At 34.4% G+C, this 24,889-nt stretch overlaps 3 protein-coding genes across 8 annotated transcripts in view; 2 read left to right on the top strand and 1 right to left on the bottom strand.

Moving 5' to 3' along the window:
* The first annotated feature begins 8,307 nt into the window (after window positions 1–8,307).
* Window positions 8,308–17,806, top strand: LOC136039812 (formylglycine-generating enzyme-like). Of its 3 annotated transcripts, none has more exons than XM_065723719.1 (2): window positions 8,308–8,370; window positions 16,888–17,806. In XM_065723719.1, the coding sequence occupies exon 2, from the start codon at window positions 16,902–16,904 to the stop codon at window positions 17,658–17,660; it is 759 nt and encodes a 252-aa protein (XP_065579791.1). In that variant the 5' UTR covers window positions 8,308–8,370; window positions 16,888–16,901; the 3' UTR covers window positions 17,661–17,806. The 3 variants fall into 3 exon arrangements, with proteins under 3 accessions (XP_065579791.1, XP_065579789.1, XP_065579790.1); XM_065723717.1 differs by having other exon boundaries at window positions 8,330–8,370; window positions 16,753–17,806; XM_065723718.1 differs by lacking the exon at window positions 8,308–8,370 and adding an exon at window positions 11,113–11,403 and having other exon boundaries at window positions 16,753–17,806.
* On the top strand, window positions 8,322–24,288 carry LOC136039813 (phosphatidylglycerophosphatase and protein-tyrosine phosphatase 1-like). Its single transcript, XM_065723720.1, has 3 exons — window positions 8,322–8,340; window positions 22,436–22,667; window positions 23,753–24,288. The coding sequence occupies exons 2-3, from the start codon at window positions 22,461–22,463 to the stop codon at window positions 24,197–24,199; spliced, it is 654 nt and encodes a 217-aa protein (XP_065579792.1). The 5' UTR covers window positions 8,322–8,340; window positions 22,436–22,460; the 3' UTR covers window positions 24,200–24,288.
* LOC136039811 (gametogenetin-binding protein 2-like) overlaps window positions 19,214–24,889 on the bottom strand; it is a 49,881-nt gene continuing 44,205 nt past the window's right edge. For all 4 annotated transcript variants that reach the window (XM_065723714.1, XM_065723716.1, XM_065723713.1 and 1 more), the window contains exons 11-12: window positions 21,973–22,256; window positions 19,214–19,697 (exon numbers count right to left, since the gene is read on the bottom strand). In XM_065723714.1, the coding sequence (XP_065579786.1) occupies window positions 19,530–19,697; window positions 21,973–22,256 (452 nt within the window). In that variant the 3' untranslated portion in view covers window positions 19,214–19,529. The remainder of the gene's footprint in view (window positions 19,698–21,972; window positions 22,257–24,889) is intronic.

The following is a 24,889-nucleotide window of genomic DNA, read 5'->3' as shown; positions in this document are numbered from 1 at the left end:
CGATTCTGGATTTGCGAAGTTGGGTTTGATTTTTTGTTATTTATTTTTTTGAACTTATAAAGATACTAATTCATCGATATTATGCTAAGCAGATGACGTTTTTCTTGTTAATTGAATTACTAGTGCGTCAGCAAAATTTTGCCCTCCTCAACACAAGATTTGAAGTCCCCTTGCCCCTTCCCCTGACATGTAAAATTCGAAAAAAAAACACGATAAAGGTTATTCTCTCCCAACTAGAGAAAAAAACAAACCATTTAGTGGACAGTACCTGTTCTCAATTATTGCCCCTGGGCCTATTACGCATATTTTTCTAGTAAATTCACCAGTGGTAAGCTAAACGCTTGGAACAAAGCAGTGTATAGGTGGATTTTCTGTTTCTTACTAGGTATTCTTCTAAATTTATATAGTATTGTTTTTTAATAAGATTATGATAGAATCTGGATTTTTGCCTAGTTTTTTAAACTGTATGGGTAAACATTTATTTTCATATTTTGAGATAATCAGTAAACAGCTTTAATAGTTACTTTGAAAAAAAGTAACTTTGCTTCTGCTCTTCTTGCTTCGGCGCAAGAAGAACAGAGGAATGAGCTTTTTTTTATTTTATTTATTCTATATTGAAGAAATGGTGAGAAACAATACAGTATTGGTAGCATTCTGGATGAGGGGCTTTTTACTGTCTTGAAAAACCCTTATATTGGGAGATTTAAACTTTCAGGAGTGAATTTTGAGCCTTCACTTCCACAAGGGTGTTTTTCAGCTCTTCCCTCCACTCCTTTCCTATTTGTAGGGCTAAAAAAATTCCATAAATAATTTGTCTATATGCCTGCCTTAACTTAGGAAAGAATTTTGTTTTCGGTTTTCTTCTCTTTGACTCTAGGTGTAGAGAATATAATATTTATTATTGTACAAAGAATTTTAGTCCCATTTGAATCTGTTTCAAATTTATAAGCTTTTAGTGTTTGTTTTTTTGTGATTGTTTGCGCTGAATAGGCAATTGCAATTATGGAATTTTGTTCAATAGTTCTTATTGAACTCGTTTAAATTAATTATTTCCTTATTTTGCGTCAGAGTTTTTGTACTTGTACTTTAATTGTAATTTTTTTTTGTAATTTGTACTTTATTTATAGGAATTTTTAGGGGTATTTATCGGTCAAGATAGATTACAAATCTTCGTGTTGGAACTTTTTTTTAATTGGTGCTATGGAGCCGCAAGATTTTGTATTTATTTATATTTTTTTTCATTTGAATTATAATTTTTGGTACAAAATTAACGACACAGGCGCATAGAGAAGGAAAGCTAGATCCCTAGACTTCACCATTTCTTACAAATTTGAAGTTAGTCCCCGTAAAACTAATTTTGTTGTCCAAAATGCATTCAGTAGAAAATAATAACAGCACTTACTAATCAACTAAATGCAATTAATTACAAAAAGTTGTAGTGAGCAAAATTTTCCAAATTCTTAAATGGCTTGTAAATCGGGATTTAGTACTATTAGTTTCCTTTGGAAACTTTGTATGAAACTTTAAATTTTAATTTTTGTAGGGTAAAGTTGGTGCAAGCTACAATAAGATATACATGCAATTAACTGAGTGTGTAAAGGACAATTTGCTTTTTCATTTTCATCTAGTTTTGGCTTTCAGTAATGCACTAATCACTTTTACGACGGCACAAGTGGAGAGGTAGTAATTTTTTGTTTATTCTAGGGCCTAATAAGGTTATATTAGCGTTTTCTATTTTCGGGCTAGTGATTGCGCCGGTTTGGGCATTAAGTTCTGCCGAAAACCTGGCAACTATGGCTCCTGATAGTTCTTTTTTTACTGAAAGAAATTGAAATCAAATGGAATTTTACCTTGTAAATAATTTGAGCTAACCCACACCCACGACAGAAAATTTGGAAGTTTAAAATAACTGTATTGATATAGTTAGAATCAAGTTGGATTACATTAAGCTGTAACTTGAAATCAGAGTTACCGTCTTAAAAGGCTTCACAGCTTTTCAAAAATTGCTATGTTTTATTTATGTTTTTAATGCTTAAGTCTGAAGTTGAAAGAAATTTTATAACAATTCTGAAATATTAATTTTCTAAAAATAATGTGATTTTTATAAATGATGCATTATTTAAAAAAAATAATAAAATGTTTGATTAAATTATTATTTATAAAATATTGGTCATAATACAGTTTTCCAAAGATCTACCAAAAATCTAGCCGAAAATGATATGAAATATATATTCTGCGAATAAATTAGCCGAAACAGAGGTTTGCAACAAAGACAATGTGGCTAAATAGATATTTAATAACAAGAGGTTTCTACGTTATTTTTTCTATTTCTAAATATGGTCTACAATGCTAGGCATTTTGAATAGTCTGACTGAAATATGTAAAAGTAATTTTACCCTCCATAAAAATAAGAAGTTGATTTTTCATACAGAAAAAGATATTGGATTAATGTTCGGATAATGTTGGATAATTAATCGCAATTGCAAACGCTATATCATTTTTTGATCGAATTGATGCCAGAATCAGGTTTATCACAAACGTTTTACCAGTACCACCTGGTGCATCCAAAAAGAAGATTTCTCCAACGTTGTTATCGACACAATGCATTATCGTATCATAAATGTCTTTTTGCTCAGACGTTAACTTAGAAATATTATTTTGTACATACGACAATAGATCACTCGTGTTGTAACTATGTTCACAATCCAATTCCACACATGTCGAAACAGCAGCGGTACGATTAGGTGAAGGCATTCCCAAATCCTGAAGAGGTTTGTTTGCCATACATAAGCACAAATCTTCAATAATAACTAAAGTGTAATTATAAATTTCTGATGTAAAATCAAAAGTCATATCTGACGTCTCTAACCGTTTTCGATGGAGTATATCTTCGGACATTTTCGATTTATATTTTTCCCATAACTCTGTAGGAGCTGAAGGAGAGCAAGTTGTTAGTATTATTCCAAACAATGCACGAATTTGACATGGAGTTGACGTTTCGCACGTGTCATTGATGCAGTTATCCCAGTGTTGGTCATTCTCCTATAAATTCAGAATTTGGCATGCACTACGGTAAGTGTCATGTATAGTACCGTTTACAGTTCTCAAATACTCAAAGGACGTCGGACCAGGTACATTCAACAAAAGCAGGCGTAGAAAGAAGCATTCATGTTGATTGGGGTGAGTGGTGAAGAGTCTTCCTATCGTGGTATCTTTGAAGATGGTAGGCTGGCCTTCGACTTACTTACCCTGTTTTCGACGTTCAAATGATTTATTTTTAGTATTCCACGTGTAATACGAAGGCACTAGTATACAGCAGTTCTTTTGCAAAAGAATCATTTTGGCATAACGAAAAGAAAGCAGTTAATGTTGTATCCGGTGGATTCAGGGCTATTTGTTGCACGTTGGATTCCGAAAAATAAACACGTTGACCATTCTGTAAATGTACCGCTAAGTGAACAACAGCTGGACTTCGTTCATGTATCGGAAATGAAAGAATTCGCCAACCAGCTTCATTACTGCTTATGTATCTTCCAGCCTGATATCGTACGATTTCATCGATATCACTGATTTCGGACTGCAAGCCAAAAATTGCCATGTCACTGCCTTTGTTGACGTATTTACATATGTATTTGATTGCCTTCACGAAGTTACAATATTCAACGTTTATGTGTGCATTAAATGTTTTTGATAATAAAGGGGAATATGGAACAACCCACTGGTTATCTACTTCGATGGTGGTACTGTTACGCTTCTTTATTATTGCTATCTGACCACCATCTTCAGTAGATCTTCTTCTATATTGTGGGTAACCATCATTGCCAGTAATTGTCTTAGGTACTATTAGTCGAGGATATTGCTTTGTGCACCTTCCTTTGGCCATGCATGGTGATTTTTCGTTCAGTGCACCGCAAGGTCCATGTATCATATTTTTTACCACAATACCATATAAGCCCTTATCGACATTTTCATCAGGTATTTCAGCGGAAATCACATCATCAATTTCATTAGAAGTAATTTTATCATGTAGCCAGATTAGTATATGTGCGTGTGGCAATCCTCGTTTTTGCCATTCCGCTGAGTACATCCAGCATCGCACTGACCCAAACACTTTAAGTTTTACTATGTAGTTTATCAGTGATTTCAAAGTTTGCCGGAAGACACGGGCCGTAATGTCATATTCAGAATTGCTATCACTGATTAAGTATAGTTGTAAAAATTTATGATTCTCATCTGAGAATGGTAGAAGAGACCCTGCTCTATGATAAATTTGCCCTTTTACTTTGAAAGTAGGCATAAATTGATCTTGATTTTCTATTTGGGCACCAAACGACGTCATTTGGAAACATGAGTTATATTTTCTGATGTTTGATAAAAAACGAAGTCTTCAATGGCACTGGTAGTGCAGCCAGTTGAGGAAGTTTAACTATTCCTGATGCGCAACACATTACAATTGTTTCACCATTGGATTTCAAGGCCTTGCAATAGGGACAAATTTTAGACATAGTCCCGATTTGAACACATCTGCTCAAGCTATAATCATCGATTGGGCTGTACCTGAATGCCAAGCGATAATTTTCAGGTTGCTCTTGTGGTTCCTCGGCACGCTTTCTTTTGGCATTATCTCTTTGAGCCTCAAGCCAGTTTTCACGTTGTTCACGTGATTCCTCGGCACGATTTTTTTTGGTAATTTCTCTTTTAGCCACGAGCTTGTTTTCACGCTGTTCTTGTGATTCCTCGGCACGATTTTTTTTTTGATAATTTCTCTTTGAGACGCAAACCTGTTTTCACGCTGTTCTTGTGATTCCTCGGCGCGCTTTCTTTTCTTACTTTCTCAATTAGCCGCAAACCTTTTGGCATTGCGCCTAATAAGTTTATAGTATTATATAGACACTATGTACCAAGAGCCTGGCGGGTTTGCCACTGAGCTCCAGCGCTCGTCACGCAGCAGGCTTCTATATATGGATTCTCATTGTCACTTGTAGTCTAACCACTGACAATTTGAGCCTTTTTTTGATGTCATGACGTAACCTAAGGTTTGATACATTCGCCCTGGGAAAAATAAAAATTCTTTCTTAAAGCTGTGACCTATTTAGATCGTTTTTGCTGTCAGTAATGTCAATTTGCCAGTTTTAAGAAGAAAAAATATTATGTAGCTGATTTCATGGCCAGGCCCCGTCATAGCTACGCGACAGCCATGTCTATATTGATTCTCAATGTCACTTATCTTGTTTGTTACTTGTCTCATGTCAAACCGTCATGTCAAAACCGTTTTTAAAAAGTGCGAAAAAGCAAAAAGCCACATTGATGGCTTATGTCTGTAGACAGCCCATATGCCAACTAATTATGAAACCAAAGCGTCTGATTCCAACTTTTCCCATATTATCCTTGGATATCCTTGGACGTATTTAATGTTTATTCGATGCCTAAGGAGTTTGGCTACTGGAGATTTTTATTTGACTTAGTGGAGTATCGAAACCCTAGGTCAGTTTCTTTTCAGGGATTAATGTACTTTGCACTAAGGTTAATTCGAAAAAAAAAAACAACCAATGCTAAAAAATGGTAAAACTGCCAATTCCCGCTCCTCACATCATGATTCTACAGCTGTTAGTTATTTTTTTTTTAAATATGTTCTGCATTATTTATGCCGTTCTCTAGTGTGCCAACCACCAGTTTGCTTATGTTAGAATATTAGGCTTTGGTCATTCACTTTTATCACGTATTAAAAGCAGAAAGGATAATTTAGGTGAATCTGTAATTGCACCATCAGAAAATACAAAGTACCTAGGCTTGATGATAGCTCAAAATCTTCAGGGAACAAAGGAATCCATTTTTTAGCTTGTTGATCAAAAATTAAGAACTGTATATGTTTCAGTAGTTTGGAATTAAGCTTGTTTTTCTCGTAAGTATTTGTCAATCCCTTACAATTCCGTTGCTTTATTCTGTGTTTTATCTGTTACTTCATTAAAAAACATATTTCTTATAATAAAAAACAGCATAGCCATTTTTACTATTTTAGATATTCTAGGGTTTCGCTTCCCCTGCCACCATGGTCGAAAAACAATGGTTTAAAGAAGAGATACGCTTTATGAGACTCCCTAATAGAAATTGAGGCTGTCCTAAGATGCCTTTTTAGTTTGACCCACCTCTTTATTTATGCCTTTTGTTTTACGTCCTCTGTTTGGTGACAACACTGAAGCTTATGTCTTATTGTGCTTCGTCATCTTGCTTATTTTGGCCTTGTTGTTTCCTTGTATTGCTTTTTATCCCCTCCATTGTCTTTTGATTTATGACTGAAAATCAAACTGTTTACTCACTTAATTACTTACTATCAATATACGAACCAAGAACCAACATTACAGTACGAAATATATAAAAGAGAAACCATAATTAACAAATCAAACTACATTTTCAAATTTATTAATTCTAGAAAAATTTATTAGTAGTTGGACCAACTTCTTTCTGGCCCAAAAATGAAGCAAGAGTAGAACCCAAAACATTCCTCAAGGATAAAGCCTTATTGTCTAATACATTTCCCTTCAAATGTAACGGTCGTATGAAAAATTTACAAGATGAGATTAAAATATGGTTAACGTCATCATGGATACCACAAGCATCATAAAACAGGAGAACCCCATTTAACAAATACTGTCTTTGTCTGTGCATAGCCTGTTCCGCCACAAAAAACTGTTACTATTCTCCACATCAGATTGGTCATTTCTGTAGGAGGGAACAACTGACTAATGTGACTGAACAGCAGTTTTCGCAGTCTACCTAAAATAAATACTTAATAATTATAAATAAACTTCAAGTAATAGGCTCTAATTAAACACTTAACTTTTGGAGAGTACTTATTGGCGTTAAGGTATGGCTCTTTGCATTAATTTTATTGAAATTCCACTTTTTTTTAGCGTAATCTTTTAGCCTAATCTTCTTGTAATAGTTTAAGCCTTAAAATTGCTGTTACCTGTTTCCTGTTTACAAGTATCCTGTTTTTTTTTTAATCCGCCCCCAGTCTCATTTTTCACCTTGCAAATTCAAATTTGTGGAAAGCTCAGTAGAAAAATTTTATTGAGAGTATGGTGCGTTGGTTGCATTATTATTACTCACAAATTAGAATTCAGAAATCTTTATGATTGTGAAGTGTCTCAAAAATAACAAGAGTGCTAACGAAATTGAGTATGCTTGACAATGTATAAGCTGAATGTAATACAAAAAGTGTTCAGTAGAAGAGAAGACTCATTTTACGCTGGATATGCTCAAGGCTATATCAATCTAAAAAGAGACACGGCTCAATAGCAACCGAAACTCTTAAAAATGAAGTTTTGATATCAGTAAACCTATCAAAAGAATCGGTTTATTATACTTATTCTAAATATATAAGACTCATTAATCTTAGTGTTTCCCATAACATATTACGAGCCTGAGAAATTTTGCGTGATTTTCGATAAAGGGGAGAAAATCCCCATGAAAGTCAAAGAATCTCGGTGAAAACCAAACTATCAGATTCAGTGTATCAGAAAACTCTATTGTAGAGATTTTAAGCTCATGTCTTTAAGAATTCTTTTTATTTTGTCTTATTTCTCTTTGCCTATTCAGTTTTAAATATTTAGATATTCCTGAGAAATCGAAATATTCAGTGTGTTTAGATTTCTGGGAAATAATTTTCACGGAAGTGGGGATTCCCTTAGTGATCGGAAAAACGATTAGAGCTTAAAGTCTTTTTTACAAATGAAAGTATGAAGCAACCTTAAAAATCGAAATGAACAAAAATTACTCCGTATACGAAGGGGTCTCCCCCCTTTTCAATACTTTGCTCTTTACGCTAAAGTTTGACTGTTTGTCCCAATTTTTTAAAGAACCAGTCATGAAACACACAGGACGTTTAATTAGAATTGAAAGCTTTTTTAAAAGTACTACAAACTCCAGCGTGAAAAGCAAAGTACTGATGAGGGGGTAGCCTCTTCCTAAACGGAACAATTTCTGTTTGTTTTGAGTTTTAATGGATTTCCTTACAATCAGTTGAAAAGACTTGTTTTAATAATCGAAACTGATAGTTTTCATACTCAAGCATCGCATTTAAGTTTATCCATTTCGTATTAAAGTTTTATCATTGTTCCGTACAAAGTGACCATTAGCGTGGACAATACAATGGACAAAATTTACGTAGTTTTCGATAAAGTTTTTGTGCTTAGTTCTATCCCTTTTCGCATTGCTCTCGAGCATAGTTATATGAATTAATATACTTATTATAGGTAGCACTGTAAAATTTGTACTATTTGAGAATAGGTGGCATTGAATATACCATTCTTATCACATTTTATTGAGAAAGAAATAGAGGTACCGTCTTGCCCTATAATTTTGAAAGGGGTAATTAAACATTATTTTTTATACGTTAAAGCCATGTTTATCATTTCTCTTAAAAACTATATTTGATAATTTCAATTTTTTGTTTGTTTTTCTGATTAGGAATTTTTAAATCGAAGTATATTCAGCTCCTAGACTGTGCTGCAACAAATACCCTAATTAATCAGCTTGGCTTTTGGACAGTATAAAACGTATTGTGAAGTCTATTCTGCTCCTACACAAATAGATGCAATGGCATTTGTTTATTTTTTATTTTGAAGCCAAGACAGAATGTCTCTGTGAGATGCAATGCTGGCATAACTTTTTCAGAGTTTTATGAAAATGATCCTTTTCATGGTAAATTTTGAGCAGTTTAAACTACTGACATAGGAATAAGGTGAATATACTAATCACTCTACTCAGGGATGGATCTACAGGATAAAGTAAGTCCCAGGAAGGTATTTTGAAGTACCTACCTCCACTTCTCTCTCTAGGGAGCCCTGACCTTAGATGACCTTCAAAAATATGTGTGTTATAAAAGTGAAATCTTGCAAACAGATCAGTCAATGTTCCTATTACCTGAACAATTGTTTAGAGTCATGACATTGTTGTTAATTGATGCATTTTGACTTTTGGAACGTCTTTTCTCTCTTGCAAAATTACCACAAACTCACTGTTATAGAGTTATTCCAGTCCAAATTTTCTTGTATTTATACATATAGGCCTAGAATTGCAATCATTTCTGTTTTCATTGATTGGATATTTGAAATCACAAATCTGTAATAGTTTAGAAACAAATTTGGCCCATGTAATTTGCACATTTACACCCCCCTAGGGGTGGGAGTAAAGTATATCATGTATTAAATACATGAAATTACCATTGCTGTATTTAATATATGCTATGCTTTACCCACTTCTCCCCCCTAATGTGCAAATATATAATAACTCCATAATGGTGAGTTTGTGGTAGTTCTGCAAGAGAGAAAAGATGTTCCAAAAGTCAAAATGCATCTAAGCCTATTAATAATAGTTTCATGACCCTAAACAATTGTTCAGGTAATAGGAACATTGACCAACAGATCTTCTGCTTGAATGAAGTACTACAAAATTATTTTCAGCTTCACAACTTAGCTCAATCCCAATTGATAAGGTTTTAAAGATATGCAAATACATTTCCTAAATTTTGAAGGAAAAAAAACATTGATATGGCTAAGAATTCTACTCAAATAACAGGAATTTTATTTCCAAAACTAAAGGCAGAGAAAAAGCAACTGGTAACTGAAAATTAAGGCAAAATGTTGTTTTGTCAAAATTTCAATTGGTAAAATTTGACCTGTCATATAGGCAAATTTCAGGGCTCTCTAGAGGGAGAAGAAGTGGAGATGGGTACTTTAACATACCTTCCTGGGGTATACAATTCTTGCTTCATAAAATGCAAAATAATTATAGTTAACACATTTGGTTACAGCTGCACTATACTCCTCCCCCCCCCTTAATGTGCAAAAATGTAGCCCAAATTATATATCTCATGCATTCTGCCTCCTGTCACTCTTGTTTTTCTGGTTCTTGTTTTGTCACAGTTGATTCAATTAACAGGTAGATGTGTTAAAACAAGGGAGATATGTTAGTGGTATTATCTTTGAGGGTATTCCTAGGTCAGTAGTATGAACTGTTCCAATTTTACTGTGACATAATTTGCCAGTTAGACTACTGGACAGTAAAAAAAGTTTTGACTGTAAAGAAAAGGCATAGGGCAAAATCAGATAGAAAGAAAAGAAAACTAGGTAAAAATCTAGAGTAGAGGCTATTGTTATGAAAAGATTCTAAGAAAACAGATCTTGCTTCATAATACACAGAATAATTCTAGTTAAAAACTTTTGACTCTAGTACACTTTATCCCCCTTCCGATGATGTGTGAAAATATAGCCTTAGCCCAAATTATAGCCTTAGCCTCCTCCACCTGTCACTCTTTTTGGCTGGTTCTTGTTTCATTACAGTTGCTTCAATTTACAGGTAGATGGGTTGAAACAAGAGAGATATATTGGTAAAATACTTGGGAAATATCTAATTTGGGCTATGTATTGGCACATTTTAGAGAGGGTGAGTAGATTATAGGGAAGCTGTTGTCAAAATGTGTTAGCTACAATTATAATTTATACTATGAAGTAAGAATTGTTTTCCTAGCATGTTTCCTTCTCAATAGCCCTGCTATAGACCTTAAGTGAAAGTTAATATTCTAGTGATTATCTAGCCCTGGCCTACCTTCAAAGGAAACAACTATCATGACTACTCTTCTGACAATCCCCCCCCCCTTCCCCAAGGGTCCCAGTTATGACCATAGGGTATATAAAAGACTAGGTTTAGAAAAGCATTTTCAAAACTGTGAGGTGTGACTCCCCAGGGAGGCAAAGACTAGTCTGAGGTGAGGCACAAATATTAGCCAGGACTGAAAAAAAAAATCATGTGAAATTAAAATTACATAATCACACAAAATTTTTGAACCCTTTTGGGACTAACTAGATTTACAGTCCTAGGCTGAACAAAAGCTAGGCTTGCGATCTCAAGGTAAAGTTAGCAAGATTTTATAGATTCTGCTGGATACTCCATTCAGGGATCATCAATTTGACAATCATTTGATATGATCTTTGTGATCAACTAGTTTCTGTTATAGACTATGCATTTTAAAATTTGTCTTTCAAGTAGAAGAAGGAATTGATGTAGCTGAAACTGTATATTTAATTAGACATATTCAATCTATTGAAGAGAATAATATAAGTGAAGATGTATTTTTTTTCAAACTCATTCCAGAATAAGTCATATACAGTGAAAGTATTTAAGATAATTGACATTTTTTTTAATGACAAGGGCATATCATGGAGTTATACATTTGGCTTTATACAGATGATGCAAAGTCAATGTCAGGACACAAAAACTGGCCTTCTAGAACTAATTAGAATGGAAACACCCAATGTGCTCACAATACACTGCATGCTCCATAGAGCAGCTCTGATGTAAAAAAAAAATATGAGCAAGGAGTGTAAATATGTTTTCACAAAGGTAACAAAGTTTCAATTTATATAAAGAACAGTCCAATATAACTTAGATTATTTACAAGGCTGTGTGACAATATGGGACCTACTTACACCACACTTTCATACTGTTGTGAAGCATGCTGGCTATCTTGTGCCAAAATGATTCAGAGGATGCATGAACCCAAATTGAAGATTGCATTTTTAATTGACAAAAATCAAAATGAGGACACTAATATATTTAATGGATGGTAATTTGATTATTAAACTAATATGCATCATGTTTATATTAACCAGATTATTATGTTTCCTTCCTGTGTTATCCACATTTTCAAATCATTTTGGTAAAGTTCTAGCTGATGGGTTTCTTTCATTCTTGAGAAGTATTTGTGATTGGTGAAAAAACTTTTAAATGAATTCAGGGCCTAAAATATACCCAAGGAAGATGTTATCATACTATGATCCCTACCCTTTTCTTATTTCAAGTCCTAGAAGACTACATGCATGATAGTTTTATACTTGTCTAAAATTTGATGTAACACCTTTTACCTCAATTTGGGTTGTCAATCAATTTCCATTGACTTTAGTTTTTGAAAATGTAGATATTTTTATTTCATTAGGATTTTATGCTGTATAAACGGTTTTTCCTAAATTTAGGAAATGGATTTATGAATCTTAAACAAAAAGATTAGAAAAGTTCACCAAAGATCAGTGCCCTTTAGAGGGGAAGGAGTGGATATTGGTACTTCCCAGGGGCTCATTAAGGTTCTGGATTCATTCCTGGGAGTTTCATTCACCTAACACAACTATTTTCCAAGATCAGCAAAAGCCCCTAAACTAGGATTTAACTTGATCGCTGCTTTTTTTTAAATAATCAGGTTTTATATAGGCCAACTAAAACATCTTAATAAAATAAAATAGTACAATTAGATTCCTTATTTTACACTTCTTTTTAATATAATTGTTCCTACCCTGGCAATACATAAAAGAATACAAATTAGATAAAAGAACAAAATCAGCAAACTTTTGTATAAAAGCTAGGGTTCTTGCAAACTCACAGTTTACTAAAACTCCAAAAGTGTACCTTAATTTGCAGCTTGTAGCAAATCTAAGGATTTTCCATTTTTGTAATGCTTAATGAAGAGTTCTGTAAATTGTTTGATGTGGTTGCTTGCTGCATTTGGGTTGAGGACTCAACAGTTGCCCAGTTGTACAGGAATTCCTGCTGTAGCAATTATTTGTCAAGATTTTGCTTGAAGGCACCCATTGAACGATTTTCGTATATATGCTGGGCCAGAGCTGAATCAAAGTTATCATTTTTATTTTCCAATCTCAGGGACTTATCTAGATCTACATTCCATAGATCTAGATCAAGATCTATGGAATTTTTATATAAGATTTCTATGTTGTTAGAAGAGACTTGAAAATTGTAGCTAAGAATTTTCCTACACCTGTAGCTGGAGAGCTATAAAATGCTACAATAGGACGTAACAGAGAATTTTTTCACCATTGCATTGCAATTCACCATGGATTTTCAAAATTTTCAAAAGAACACAAAATTTCAATAGATAAGTCCCTGAGATTGGAAAATAAAAATGACAACTTTAATTCAGCTCTGGCCCAGCATATATACAAAAATCCTGACCATTTAGTTCTTTTTGAAGGGGCAACTTTAATATCTACCATAAATGGCCTACTGCAATCTTTAAAGAGGCAATTAAGATGAAAAAAAACCATATAAATAGAAATTTGGCTATAAATAGAGACATGGGAGATATTTCCTTAAGCCCAATTTATAATAATTTAATATTAAAAGACTCTATGAATATTTTCGCGCAGTCTAATTTAAGACAACCTGCATATCTTAATGAAAACCGAAATTGTAGACGGGCGAAATCTGTTGCAAGGCAAAGGATACTTATTCAATATAATTGGCAACTTCTCTTTCATTGATTTCAAGTTGGTTTTTGTTGTTTGATTCAGTGTCTTTTTTCCTCTCGTGCAGTTCACTTAAAAAGGTTAGATTTTGCTGTTGTTTCTTCTTTGTTTCTTTTTTTCCCCTTTCCTTTTTTTTGAGCACTGAGGACGACTTGGCGGAGGTCCTTGTCGAAATATTTGCTTGTTTTTCATATTTTGCTACTGGCTGATAAAATCCTCGTTTTTCACCTATTTGTTTTTTCTCTTTTCATTTATTATTTCCTTTCTTTGTTTTCATACGTCATGCATAGCCTGTATGGTCTCAGAACGTATTTATGTACCCCATCCTTCTTGCCCTAGTAATTAAATTCTATATCGCCTAATTTCATTTTTCCTAGCCCCAAAATATGAGTTTTTGAAACTCCTAATAAGTCTAGTTTGAAGTTTCTGAATTCTTCAGTCAAAATGTCAATGTGATAGTTATTTTTTAATTTTGTAATATTCTAAGTTGCAATTTCCATATTTTTTCAATCATTGGAATTATTTTGGCCTCAAAATAAATCCGATGCAGAATTATTTTGAGGCCAACAGATCTTCATAGGTCTACACCAAAACCGGACAACAAGAAGTGTCCCGGGGCCTCTAGTTCAATGGCGACTTTGTGCAATCCTTGGTCCATCTTGGTCACAACATGGTTTTCAGCATTTGGTGATGCTCTTCTATCAACAAGTGTCAAAATCCTGCACAGACAATCTCAAGCCTATTACAGGGAGGCAACCCATAGTGGATAAATTAGCTAGGAAGTGGTTTTTCAGCCAGAAAATGCCTACCAAAATAGACCAAGCCAAGAACAGTTATTCATTAATCAGAATCCCATGCGATTGCTGTGTTGTTTCCTAGGCTATAATTTCCTCAAGGTTCACCACTCCTCATGTGGGTATAGAGCTGACTGCAAGGTCCCCAGTCTTGTGGGTACCCTGTAGGACCAAGGCAGTACTTTACAGAGGCCTCCCACGATTGTGTTTTACATCACCATGCACTTTAACCCATTACTGGGATTTGCTATCTGCCAAACTATTCAAAATTGGGCCAAACAAGTATTTGTGCTGCTCGCGCTAGTGAGTACCTTACTAATGTGATCTGATGTACATGTATTTTGCCTGATCTATTGTAATCTGAAAAGTGATACAAATATTTACTTTTTATTTTGTTTGCATTCTATCCTTATGTGTAAAATAAAAGCAACAAAGACTATTTTTACATATATATATTTTTTTTTTTTGGATCAGGCACCATAAATAAAAGCACACTATGTATCCTTCAGGAAATAGAAAAAAAGAGTAGTCTATATTGGATTTATTTGGCTAATTCTGTTGTTAGAACTTAAATGACTAAATTTTAATTATACTGTTTACATCAGAATTGTTTTACCTCCTCCAGTTTCTCTAAGTTAAAATAACTAATCAGGGTCATAGATGCATACTTACCAACCCTTGGGGGAGGAAGAAGGGGGATCACAAAGAAGTTCCTTTTTAAGAAACTTTTTTTTTTGGACGTGGAGGGGTTCCTTGGATCAGTCTTGGGAAGATGGATTGATCCCCCTCTAAGTGCAAGTGTATGGTCAAGTTTTTCTGCTGTAGCCTATATCTAGTTTGTGGAGGTGATTCAGATGAAGGGGCAGTGGTTGCTGCTGTGTTGTCTTTAGACAGCTAGGTGCTGCATTAGATGTTAGTTGAAGTCATAGTACTATATTTTGTTATTTTGTGTCTGTGCGTGTGTGTGTTGGGTGGGGGGGCTTTTTCTGTATACGGTTGTATTCTATATAATTTTCCAAAATATATCTATAGAACCATTACATTATGCTTTACTCTTTCATTCTTTGTATGTTTTTTGTTGCATGTTTTACTCAAATTCAGCTTAATCTTCAAGATTTACACAAATTATTAGTTTCGTTTTTTTACAGTTAAATTAATTAAATTAAAGCTCTTTTTTACAAAAATAAGGGCTGGATTTGTTGTTCAACATATAGAGTGCAAAAAATTATTTGCTAAGGATACAATAGGATCATGCATGCTATGGGGTACATGCTAGGTTGGAACCAATGGAGGTTGGGGTCCCCTTACTTATTTTCTCAATACACTTGCAGTGAGTTGTAGGGCTCCTGGGCTAGGAAAGTCTTGAAAATAAGTTTTAGGGTAGGCAAAATAAAAATGTTATGCTCTCTTTGGAAAATATTATGTGAGTATTGTAGTCCTATCATCACACAAACCCAAAACACAGACAGTGCTTAAAACTATACAGGTTAACAATCAATAAAGATTATCCTTACCAATTTACCTTACCAAATTATTATTAGCCTTACCAAAAAGTTAATTTTCAGGTCATAATTTTCTGGAAGGAAGAGTACTTCACACTAATTTTTATTGGGGTGGGAGGCTGTCAAGTTAGTCAGAAAATTGGAATTTATTGGGTTAAGAAGTTGTTCAAAAAATGTACTGAAGGCTAAATAACTCCTAAAACAGCCAAGATTCGTGGGTTTATTTATAAGTGACATCTATTGGTATTAGGATATGTGTCAGTTTGCGTTAGATGATTCTTGCTCAATAGAACATTTTATATAAGAAAAACATAGGAAAAAGTCTACCTACCCTTGGAAATACTCATGACATGCCCTTTTCTGGATATCACAATATCCAGTATACCAAGAACTAATCCAGATGTTGATTCTATGCTTCCTTTCTTCTATGGCTAAATAGCTGATGCACACAGTTTTTCAGTCAGAGAATAATCCCCTTTTCAGTCAGAGAATAATCAGCACATTCAGTGCTGTAGATATGTGGGAATCTTGTAAATCAGTGGGAAATTAGCCAAAAAGGAGTTTATTCGTTTTGTTAGTTATTGTTTTCTCGTCTGAAATCTAACTTCTTGATTTAAAAAAAAAAATTAAGCTGCCAAAAAGCAACCTTGAATTGCACATTATAACTTGCTAGAACTACAAGTTCAACTTAATCCTCCTTTTTGTGTGTGTAATTCCCATGGATGGGTTTTGTAACAGCATAAACTGAAAAGGCAAATCTTTTTAACTAATACGAGATATGAGGCAAAGTTATAATAGGTTTATTTATTTTAATTACCAAAATTATTGAGAAAATAAGTAAAACTTGTTGCTTATTTAGATATAGCCCTTAAGTTTATCATTAACATAATCTTAATTGGATGTTCGACAAAAACTAAATTATTATTGGGACACATTCTGAATCTTGCGACCTAAGGGTTGGTTGTAAAGTTCTAATGACCTGTGGGTTTAATAAAGCCTTTTAAAGAATTGCCTTGAAGAGTTTCTGACACTTCTTGTTTGTTTTTTCTCTTACTCCCCTCCCCCTAATATAATTACTGTTGACAATTGTACTTCTGAAATTTGCGCAGGAATAGGAAAAGTTTAACATAGTTCCATTTTTAGGCTAACAAAGAAATATTATGTCCTTTCATGTTCTTTTCGTCTCTCTGTTCATCGATTTATTTGGATTTACCATCTCTGCGAACATACCTAGCGGGATATACTATATTGGAACAGATGAGCCAATTTTTATTGCAGATGGAGAAGGCCCCATGTTCAATGTTCATCTTCCTAGTTTCGAAGTTGATGAAGCAGAAGTTACTAATGGAGAATTCAGTGAATTTGTTTCACGAACTGGATACAAAACAGAAGCAGAACATTTTGGTTCTTCTTTTGTCTTCAAAGGTCAACTGAGTTCAAGGTTGTTTGAAGAACATCATTCAGTGGTTTTGGCTGCACCATGGTGGGTTAACATACCTGGAGCATCTTGGAAACACCCAGAGGGTATAAACAGCACAATTAAAGATAAATTGCACCATCCAGTTGTTCATGTTTCTTGGAATGATGCCGCTGAATATTGTAAATTCAAAAATAAACGACTTCCCACAGAGTCAGAATGGGAAGTTGCTTGCCAAGGTGGAAAAAGAAAAAGGCTTTTTCCTTGGGGTAACAAGCTACTACCCAAGAATCAACACATGACTAATATATGGCAAGGAGAATTTCCTGAAATAAACACAGGTGATGATGGTTTTTTATTCACGTCGCCTGTGAAAACGTATCCTGCAAATAGTTATGGTCTTTATGATATGACAGGAAATGTCTGGGAATGGGTAGAAGACTGGTGGAGTATTGAAAGAGCTCTTGATGAAGAAACAGATGTAAAATATAAGAAGGAAAGAGTGAAGAAGGGTGGATCATTCCTGTGCCACAAAAATTCTTGTTATAGATACAGATGTGCTGCACGTGCTCATGCTACTCCAGACAGTAGTGCTTCGAACCTAGGATTTCGATGTGCTAAAACCACCAATTAATAATCATTTTTAGTTTTGCTTGTTTATTTTGGGACCATGTCTAAGTTTAACTCTCCTCTAACTTTTTGGACGTGCTTTTAAATTAAAAAGATATGTTTTTAATTTGTTTGATCATGAAGTGTCAATAAATTTGATTCTTTTTCTGAGTGTATATGTCTTCAACAATCTGGTGCATAAGCATTTTCAGTTGTGATAACCATCATTTATACTTATTACTGTAAATACTTTACTATCATGTCTGTACAGAAGGGGATTCTACTGAAGATGGTCAGATGGTTCAACTATATTTTGGCTCAAACATACATTAGGATATTAGATTCTCCCCTCCCCCCTCGTAATGGCATATTTTATAGTATTGGGGATCTATAGTGTCCAATATGCTGCTAGTACTTTCCAGTTTAGTTGTGAGGTTTAATGCATCTGTTAGTCTTTGCTTAAAAGGATCCAAGTAAAGGGATAACATAATTCTTGTGATTACATATTGAAAAAGTCATTTGCCATCCCCATACATGAGTCTTACTTAGTTAGTAATCTTGAATCTTTTCAGCCTGGTAATCTTTAGGTGCGCCAAATATGGTTTCATTTATTAGGTACAAGAATGCATATAGGGATTGGACTATTTCCCCCCGTATCAGTGGAAGGGATATGGCAGTTAGGCAGTTATGTGCACAAAAACTAAGGGTTTGACACAGCAAAAAAAAAAAATTTATGCTCTGTATGTTTAAAGCCAATTCGACGAAATCTGTAGAATAGTCAGCAGAGCATTAACTTGTAAAGGAAGATGAAACGAGTTATATTGCATATTTTGATTTTAATGAGCTGGTCAACTAGTGGAAAATAATTCCAGGCTTTTCTGGTATTCGCTTGTTTTGAAGCATAGAAAATGCTCCTAGGTGTATTCTAGTTTGGAAAGTCAAATTAGCTTCACAAAAGCCTTAGTTGCTTAAACTAAAGTGCTTTAACACTAAAATCTAAATGAAGTGGTCTTACCTCAGGTCGTATCCTGAAGCCTTGAACTTTCAAATTTTTAATCCAAAACTGGATCAAAAAGTCAAACTCTTACTTGTCAAAAGTATATTATTTTGTTTTATTATTAAACAAATTTGATGCAGTCTTTCCTGTATAGCTAACTTCTCAAAGAATGAAAAAGGTATATTGATGCTCGTGTTGAGGGAGCAACCCTTACAACTTCGAGCTCTTATGGGGCTTTTTAAGGTACTTTCACCAATTGTTATTTATTTGAAAGTATTTCCAATTGGTTGGCAAATTATTTATTTAATAATTTGCCCTAATTGAAATTTCCTTATGTATGTGCAGGAAGTTACAGGATTTAGTCTAGCTGACCTTAAAAAGTGGTGATATATTCAAAATAGCAATACCGTTAAATAGATACAATTAAGATGGCTTCTTCTCAACCATTGTTGACCACTTGCATTACAAGCCCTCCTTTCAAAATGTCTTTCTCTTTAGTATTTTTTTTTACACTAGTGATGGTTTAATCACCACCTTCCATACACAAATAACCTATCTTGCATAAATTACGAAAGAGGAAGTTTAATGAACACAAGATGCAATTTATTTAATAAAACGGCTGCTTAATATTTATAATAACAGGATATTCTCCATCACCTGATAATCCTCAGCTCTTTTTATATCAGTTCCGTTAAAGCATTTTAAATGCGGAGGAAAGGGGAGGAGAGAAGGGAGAATGGTTTTGAATTGATTGCAAATCAGAAGCAACAGGAAAAAAACAAAACAAAGTAGAAGGGCAGCAAACCAGGACACAAATTCAGATAGGATCAAGATATCCTTTGAAAACAAAATCCAAAATTTTTTGGGAATGAGTGAAAATCTTTAACAGAGCGGAACTTAAGAACTGGATTTGATGTTACACAAATTATCAAATTTTCGACGAAGAGAAATACGAAGCAATTCACGCTCGGCAGCTAAAGTATTTTTTCGATCTTGAAAGGCTCGAACTTCTTCAAGTGGAATCAATGGCTCAGCAGATTCTTCTCCATCAGACGAACAAGACTCCTTAAATATAAATTATTGTTTTTAATAAATATATTTTTTATTATTTAACAAGCTTACCTGCTGCATATGGCAGCATTCTCAAAAGGAAGGAAATACAAGAAAAAAAATCCACAGCGGACAATTCTCCACAAAAAATTCCTTTTCGGAAATCTCCCCCCTCCCCCGAAAATTCTCCATATATTAAATAATGATCTTATTTTTATATTGAAATTATTTGAAAAATTAAGTTATGGCTATTAACTTATCCATCATGCGTTGTTGGATAACTAATATCCAGAAAATGCGAATTGGAAGGAACTCTCAGGTATTGGCGTTCAGTGGTCTCTATTTTCAGTCAGCATGAAAAGTGTAAAGGGCCTTGAGGGGGAGGGGGAAATTTTATACCTAAAACCTTTGCAAGAGCGAATTGAACTTATTAAGTTTCTCGGTGATCAGACGAACAGTATAGTAATGCATAAAGGACACACAGACATACATCCGATTTTATTTATATAGATATTCAAGTTGTTTTACAAATACCTAATTCATTGATGAATTTTGCTGATGATCATTTGTTTGATTTTTTTTTTCCCCATTTTTATTTTACTTTTGCAAGCATTTATGCAGTAAATTACCTGAAACTAAATATTCCTGTGTACATTTGCGAAACATTGTAAGTTCCACAGGCCAGGATTTGCTTTTCATAACAATAGTGAACCAGACTTGACTGTTTAGGGTTTATTGTTATCGACCCCAACCAACAAGCTATTATACTGTTTGCTGAAAATTGGTCTTGTATTGCCTCTGTGTTATGCAAAATAAGAACTGAAAGGGATCTATTTAATTTTTACCAATTAACTTTGGGGTCTCAAACGCTACAGCTCTGAACTTCGTCAACTTTAATGCTAAACAATACATCTTGTATTCCAAAAACGTGTTCTTAGAACACATCAGATGTTTTCCATTCAATCTGTTCTTATTTAATATAATATTTATTTATTAATTCAATAAATCCAGCAATAAATCAAAATTGATGCAAAAAGAAATTGTTCAAAAATTAGAGTTACTATAGCCCAACCAGCTCTAAATTTAAGGTCTAGAAGATGCAAAAATATCAAGCACAAAAGCCATTTATCATACCTTTCCAATATATTTGTTTTTTGCTTCTTTTTTTTTCAAATAGCAAGCCATTTTGGGAAACAGTTACAAACGTAGGATACTGTAACAATTGCTCCATAATGCCCTTGATTTTTCAACTCATTCTTTTCGAATCCCTCCCCCACAAAATAAATTTTGTAGGATATATATGTTGAGTTTTTATTGAATAAACATCTTCTCTGTATCTCTAGTATTTTGTGTGTACTATTTTAGTCTATTGGCATTTGCACGTCATCATATGCTGTTTGTCTTTTTCTAATGATTCCTTATTCTATTCTATTTCATTTTTATATTGTATATATGACCTGTTTCTATATTTTATTTCACCTAAAAAAAAAATGAGGAAGTCCAAGCAACTTTTTTTGTTTTATCTTTTTCCGTCATATGGAAAAAGCTCCAATTGGATTCTCTACATTACAGGCTAAATTGAGACGGAATACAAAGACAATAGCTTAACAATGATGAATGTTAAGACATAGTAATCTTATCCAGGCGCGCAAAGGTGGCACACCTACGGGTACGTGCCTGGTTCATTTGAAAAAAATGTTCAAATGTTTCTTATATTCTATACTTAATTTTCTTCTTTATTAAAATTTTTTAAGACTTCCATTTCTTTAAAGGGGACTGCAATCATAGTTTGGTACACACAGGTCCGAACTAGGAGGAGGGGGGGGGGGGTTAAAATCCGGATAAAGGTACATTTTTATACCTGATCATTCCTGGAAGGGTTCCTTGGATCGATCTCAATGAGAAAGGGGTTGGGATTTTCCAAAAACAAGATCTGCTTTTCTAGACCTGATAACGGAATTTCTTTTTCTAGAGCCCATTTTAGTTACCTTCTTTTCAGTATTTTAATTTTGCTAAATAAATTCCACCAAAAGAGTGAAAAACTGTTAACTAGAACTTTTCAATAACTCCCAACACTTAATGCTACCTCTTTAGTTTCTATATTCTTTATGTGGCTCAGCTAACTATTTTCTATAAAGCCAACAAAAAGATGTAGTAATGCCAAAAATGAAGATTAGCTTAAGGAGTATTAACGTAAAAGTATTCACATAAAGAAGTGAAGAAACTGAATCAATAACAGAAAACAAAGAATAATGAATTCGGTTGATGGATGGTTCATTGTAGAACCTACCTCTAGCATCTGCTCCAAGCTAAGGACGACTCTTCTATGTAAACAAGGTTCGCCAGGACCAGTGATACCAACACAGTCAGGACAGACTTGACTCGTGTCCTTAGCACGATCTAAGTCCTTAAATTCACACACCGGTTCTTTCCTTGGCACAATTGATGCATCTATTTTTGGCTTCACTGGACTGTTCGGAACAGAAGCAGGGACAGTGGGGCTAATCAGAGGAATCACTTGCACCTTGTGATGTTCTGAAACCTGAGGACGTTGGCTAGTATCATGATGGCTATCTAAAAAAAAAGGAAAAATAATAGTTAGATTCATTTATCTGAGTTTGTATTGAATTATTTTATTATTTAAGTTGCCCAAAGGGGTCTTACTCTTTTCTCTCTTTGCATTCTGTTTAAGAGTTCTTTTATGAATAAGTTGCTCGTAGTAGGTCTGCCCTGTAGAAACATATCTTTTGTAGACCAAGTGCTATTTAAAAGGTAAACATGACTGACGAATCTAGTACAGATCAAACGGAAGACCAATACGCATCTTCATCCAGCATGAGGCATTTGCTTGCAAGAGCTGCATTTCTCCCTTCACTTGCCTACAACCTTGTCATGGAGAGAGTAACAGGGAGACAATGGTTCAACCGTGTTGATCAGACTGTCATTCTTGGAGCACTCCCGTTTCCGAGTATGACTAAAGAACTGGTAAGTGTACATGACATTAATATTCATTTTAGATTATGAAAAAAATAGTAGTCAAAAATTAATGCAATTTAATACTAACCATTGTACTTACCAGTAGCAAAATTTGACTTTTAATGAAGGGGCCATCCTACATACGGGGCGTAGTTATGGACGCAGAAATTTATCCTGGGAGGGGCACATATTCGAGTAAAAAATAACAATCTTGAGTTCATGCTTTTCGTGCTTGAAGGGGAGGAGGAGGCAGGACCTTTATAGCTATCAGGACTTTCCTTGACAAGGCCTAATTAGAGCTTAGTCGAATTAAAATTCTAATCATCAAAAATATCCACTATTGATTATCAAACAGAGGAAAACTTATTAAGTTTTTATGTTTGGTAAAAATACTTTTTTGTTGAAAAAATAAACAAGCATATAGTTTTCATAAACAAATTTACGCAAAAACAAAAAAAGGCCACAAATAAACAGTGGCAAGGTGCTTTAGTCGTTAAAATGACTTATTCACAGTGCAAGTAGAACTTTAACAGAATTATGTCAAATTTCAAGTCCACCAAAACACTCAATGGACAAACATTAGATATTTTTTACGGTAGAGGCGGGGGGGAGGGTATAATAACCATATCAGCTCCATATTCTTTCTTTCTTTTGCAAAAATTTCATAATACAAAACAACTCTCATTTCAAGTAAATTTTTCTATGGAGGGGTCCCATCAATTTTTGCCTCTTCAATATAGAATATGACCATTACTTTCCAAATAACCAACTGTATTGGTTCATAGCTTGGGAACTTAGTATGTGTTCATTTTGAGAGCCAAAGCTAAGAGGATTCTTTTGATCAATATACCAATTAAAGTAGCCTAAACTAACAACTTTTTGGAAAAGTTAATACGCGAAAACAACAGAAGAGATAATATATATCTATATACGAAAATTATGTAAAATAACAGCAAACACCCTGATTCCCAGGACCAGGAGTCCCCGCCCACAGAAGGACCTGAAAGATAATACTGTACAGTCATATTGCTGAAGTAAATTAAATTCCTATTGTGAGCACTGAATATCTCAATTTTAATAAAATGTTTTCTTAGGTAGATGAACACAATGTACGTGGCGTGATAAGCTTAAATGAGGATTATGAACTCTACTTTTCAAACTCATCCGATGATTGGTTAAAAAGTGGTGTTCAATTCATGCAACTAAGCGCTGTTGACTTTTTTGACGCTCCTGAACAAGAGAAACTGATCCGAGGTGTGAGATTCATACTTGACATGGAAACAAATGGATATTCAGTTTACGTTCATTGCAAAGCAGGTAGAACACGAAGTGCTACCTTAGTCGGCTGTTATTTGATGGAAAAATACGGTTACACTCCAGAACAGGCAATAGAGTTCATGCGGTCCAAACGGGCCCATGTTCTTCTCCACCCACCTCATATGGAAGCGCTAAATGAATTTTACAAAACATGTGCATCCCCAAGAGTTACTCCGGACGGTGACAATAAAACGAGCCAAGACTTGAAAACTGAACAGAACTGAAGTTATTGTATTTTTTGGACAACAGGGAAGTAAAATTCACTTTAGCGTTGTATTTGACACTATTCAATAAATATGTTTTATTTTTTTCATATTTGATTGGATTTCAGGTTAACCTCGCCTTGAATTGCAAGGATTAAAGTAGAAGCCTTAGGGGTAATTGACCATAGAGAAATTGGTAGAGCAGCACTTGAAGGCTATAGGCCATTAAGGAAGTTTTTAAGAAAAAAAAATGTCTTCGCAAATCTAAAAAGGCACTCAGGGCCAGATGCGAGATCTGTATGTGGAGGGGCCCCAACAATTGCGGTCGGACATTAGGGAGAATAGCAAGAAATTAAATTTGCAGCATGATTTTCCGTAAATCTGGGTCGCTATAAATTACCGGTCGGTCGGCAGTACCCCCCCCCCCTCCTAAAAATTTAGGCTAGTCACAGTGTCAACCAATAACAAGTGTTTAAACATATTCCTGGGTCTCAGGATCTTTACTTATCACTCCAATGGAATCTCAATTTAAAGGGGTCAGCACCCAATATAAATGAAGACCTGTAGGCTTCCGATGGTCCATTACTTTTGGTGATAAGCCCCAGAGAAGAACAATTACAATAATAATATTTTAGGAACAGTTTTCTACTAGAATCTAGCCAAGCAAAAGCAAAAAAAAGCCAAATACAAAAACGAAGAAATAGAAAAGCC

Source organism: Artemia franciscana, chromosome 20 (genome assembly GCF_032884065.1).
Source record: "Artemia franciscana chromosome 20, ASM3288406v1, whole genome shotgun sequence".
Classification (NCBI taxonomy): Eukaryota; Metazoa; Arthropoda; class Branchiopoda; order Anostraca; family Artemiidae; genus Artemia; species Artemia franciscana.
The sequence above is the reverse complement of the archived record's forward strand: the minus strand, read 5'-3'. Positions and strand labels throughout refer to the sequence as shown.

Coding starts and splice junctions, on each gene's coding strand:
- LOC136039812 (XM_065723717.1), top strand. CDS start 16,770: ATGTCCTTTCATGTTCTTTTCGTCTCTCTGTTCATCGATTTATTTGGA.
- LOC136039813 (XM_065723720.1), top strand. CDS start 22,461: ATGACTGACGAATCTAGTACAGATCAAACGGAAGACCAATACGCATCT. Junction 22,668..23,752: donor CGAGTATGACTAAAGAACTG/GTAAGTGTACAT, acceptor ATGTTTTCTTAG/GTAGATGAACACAATGTACG.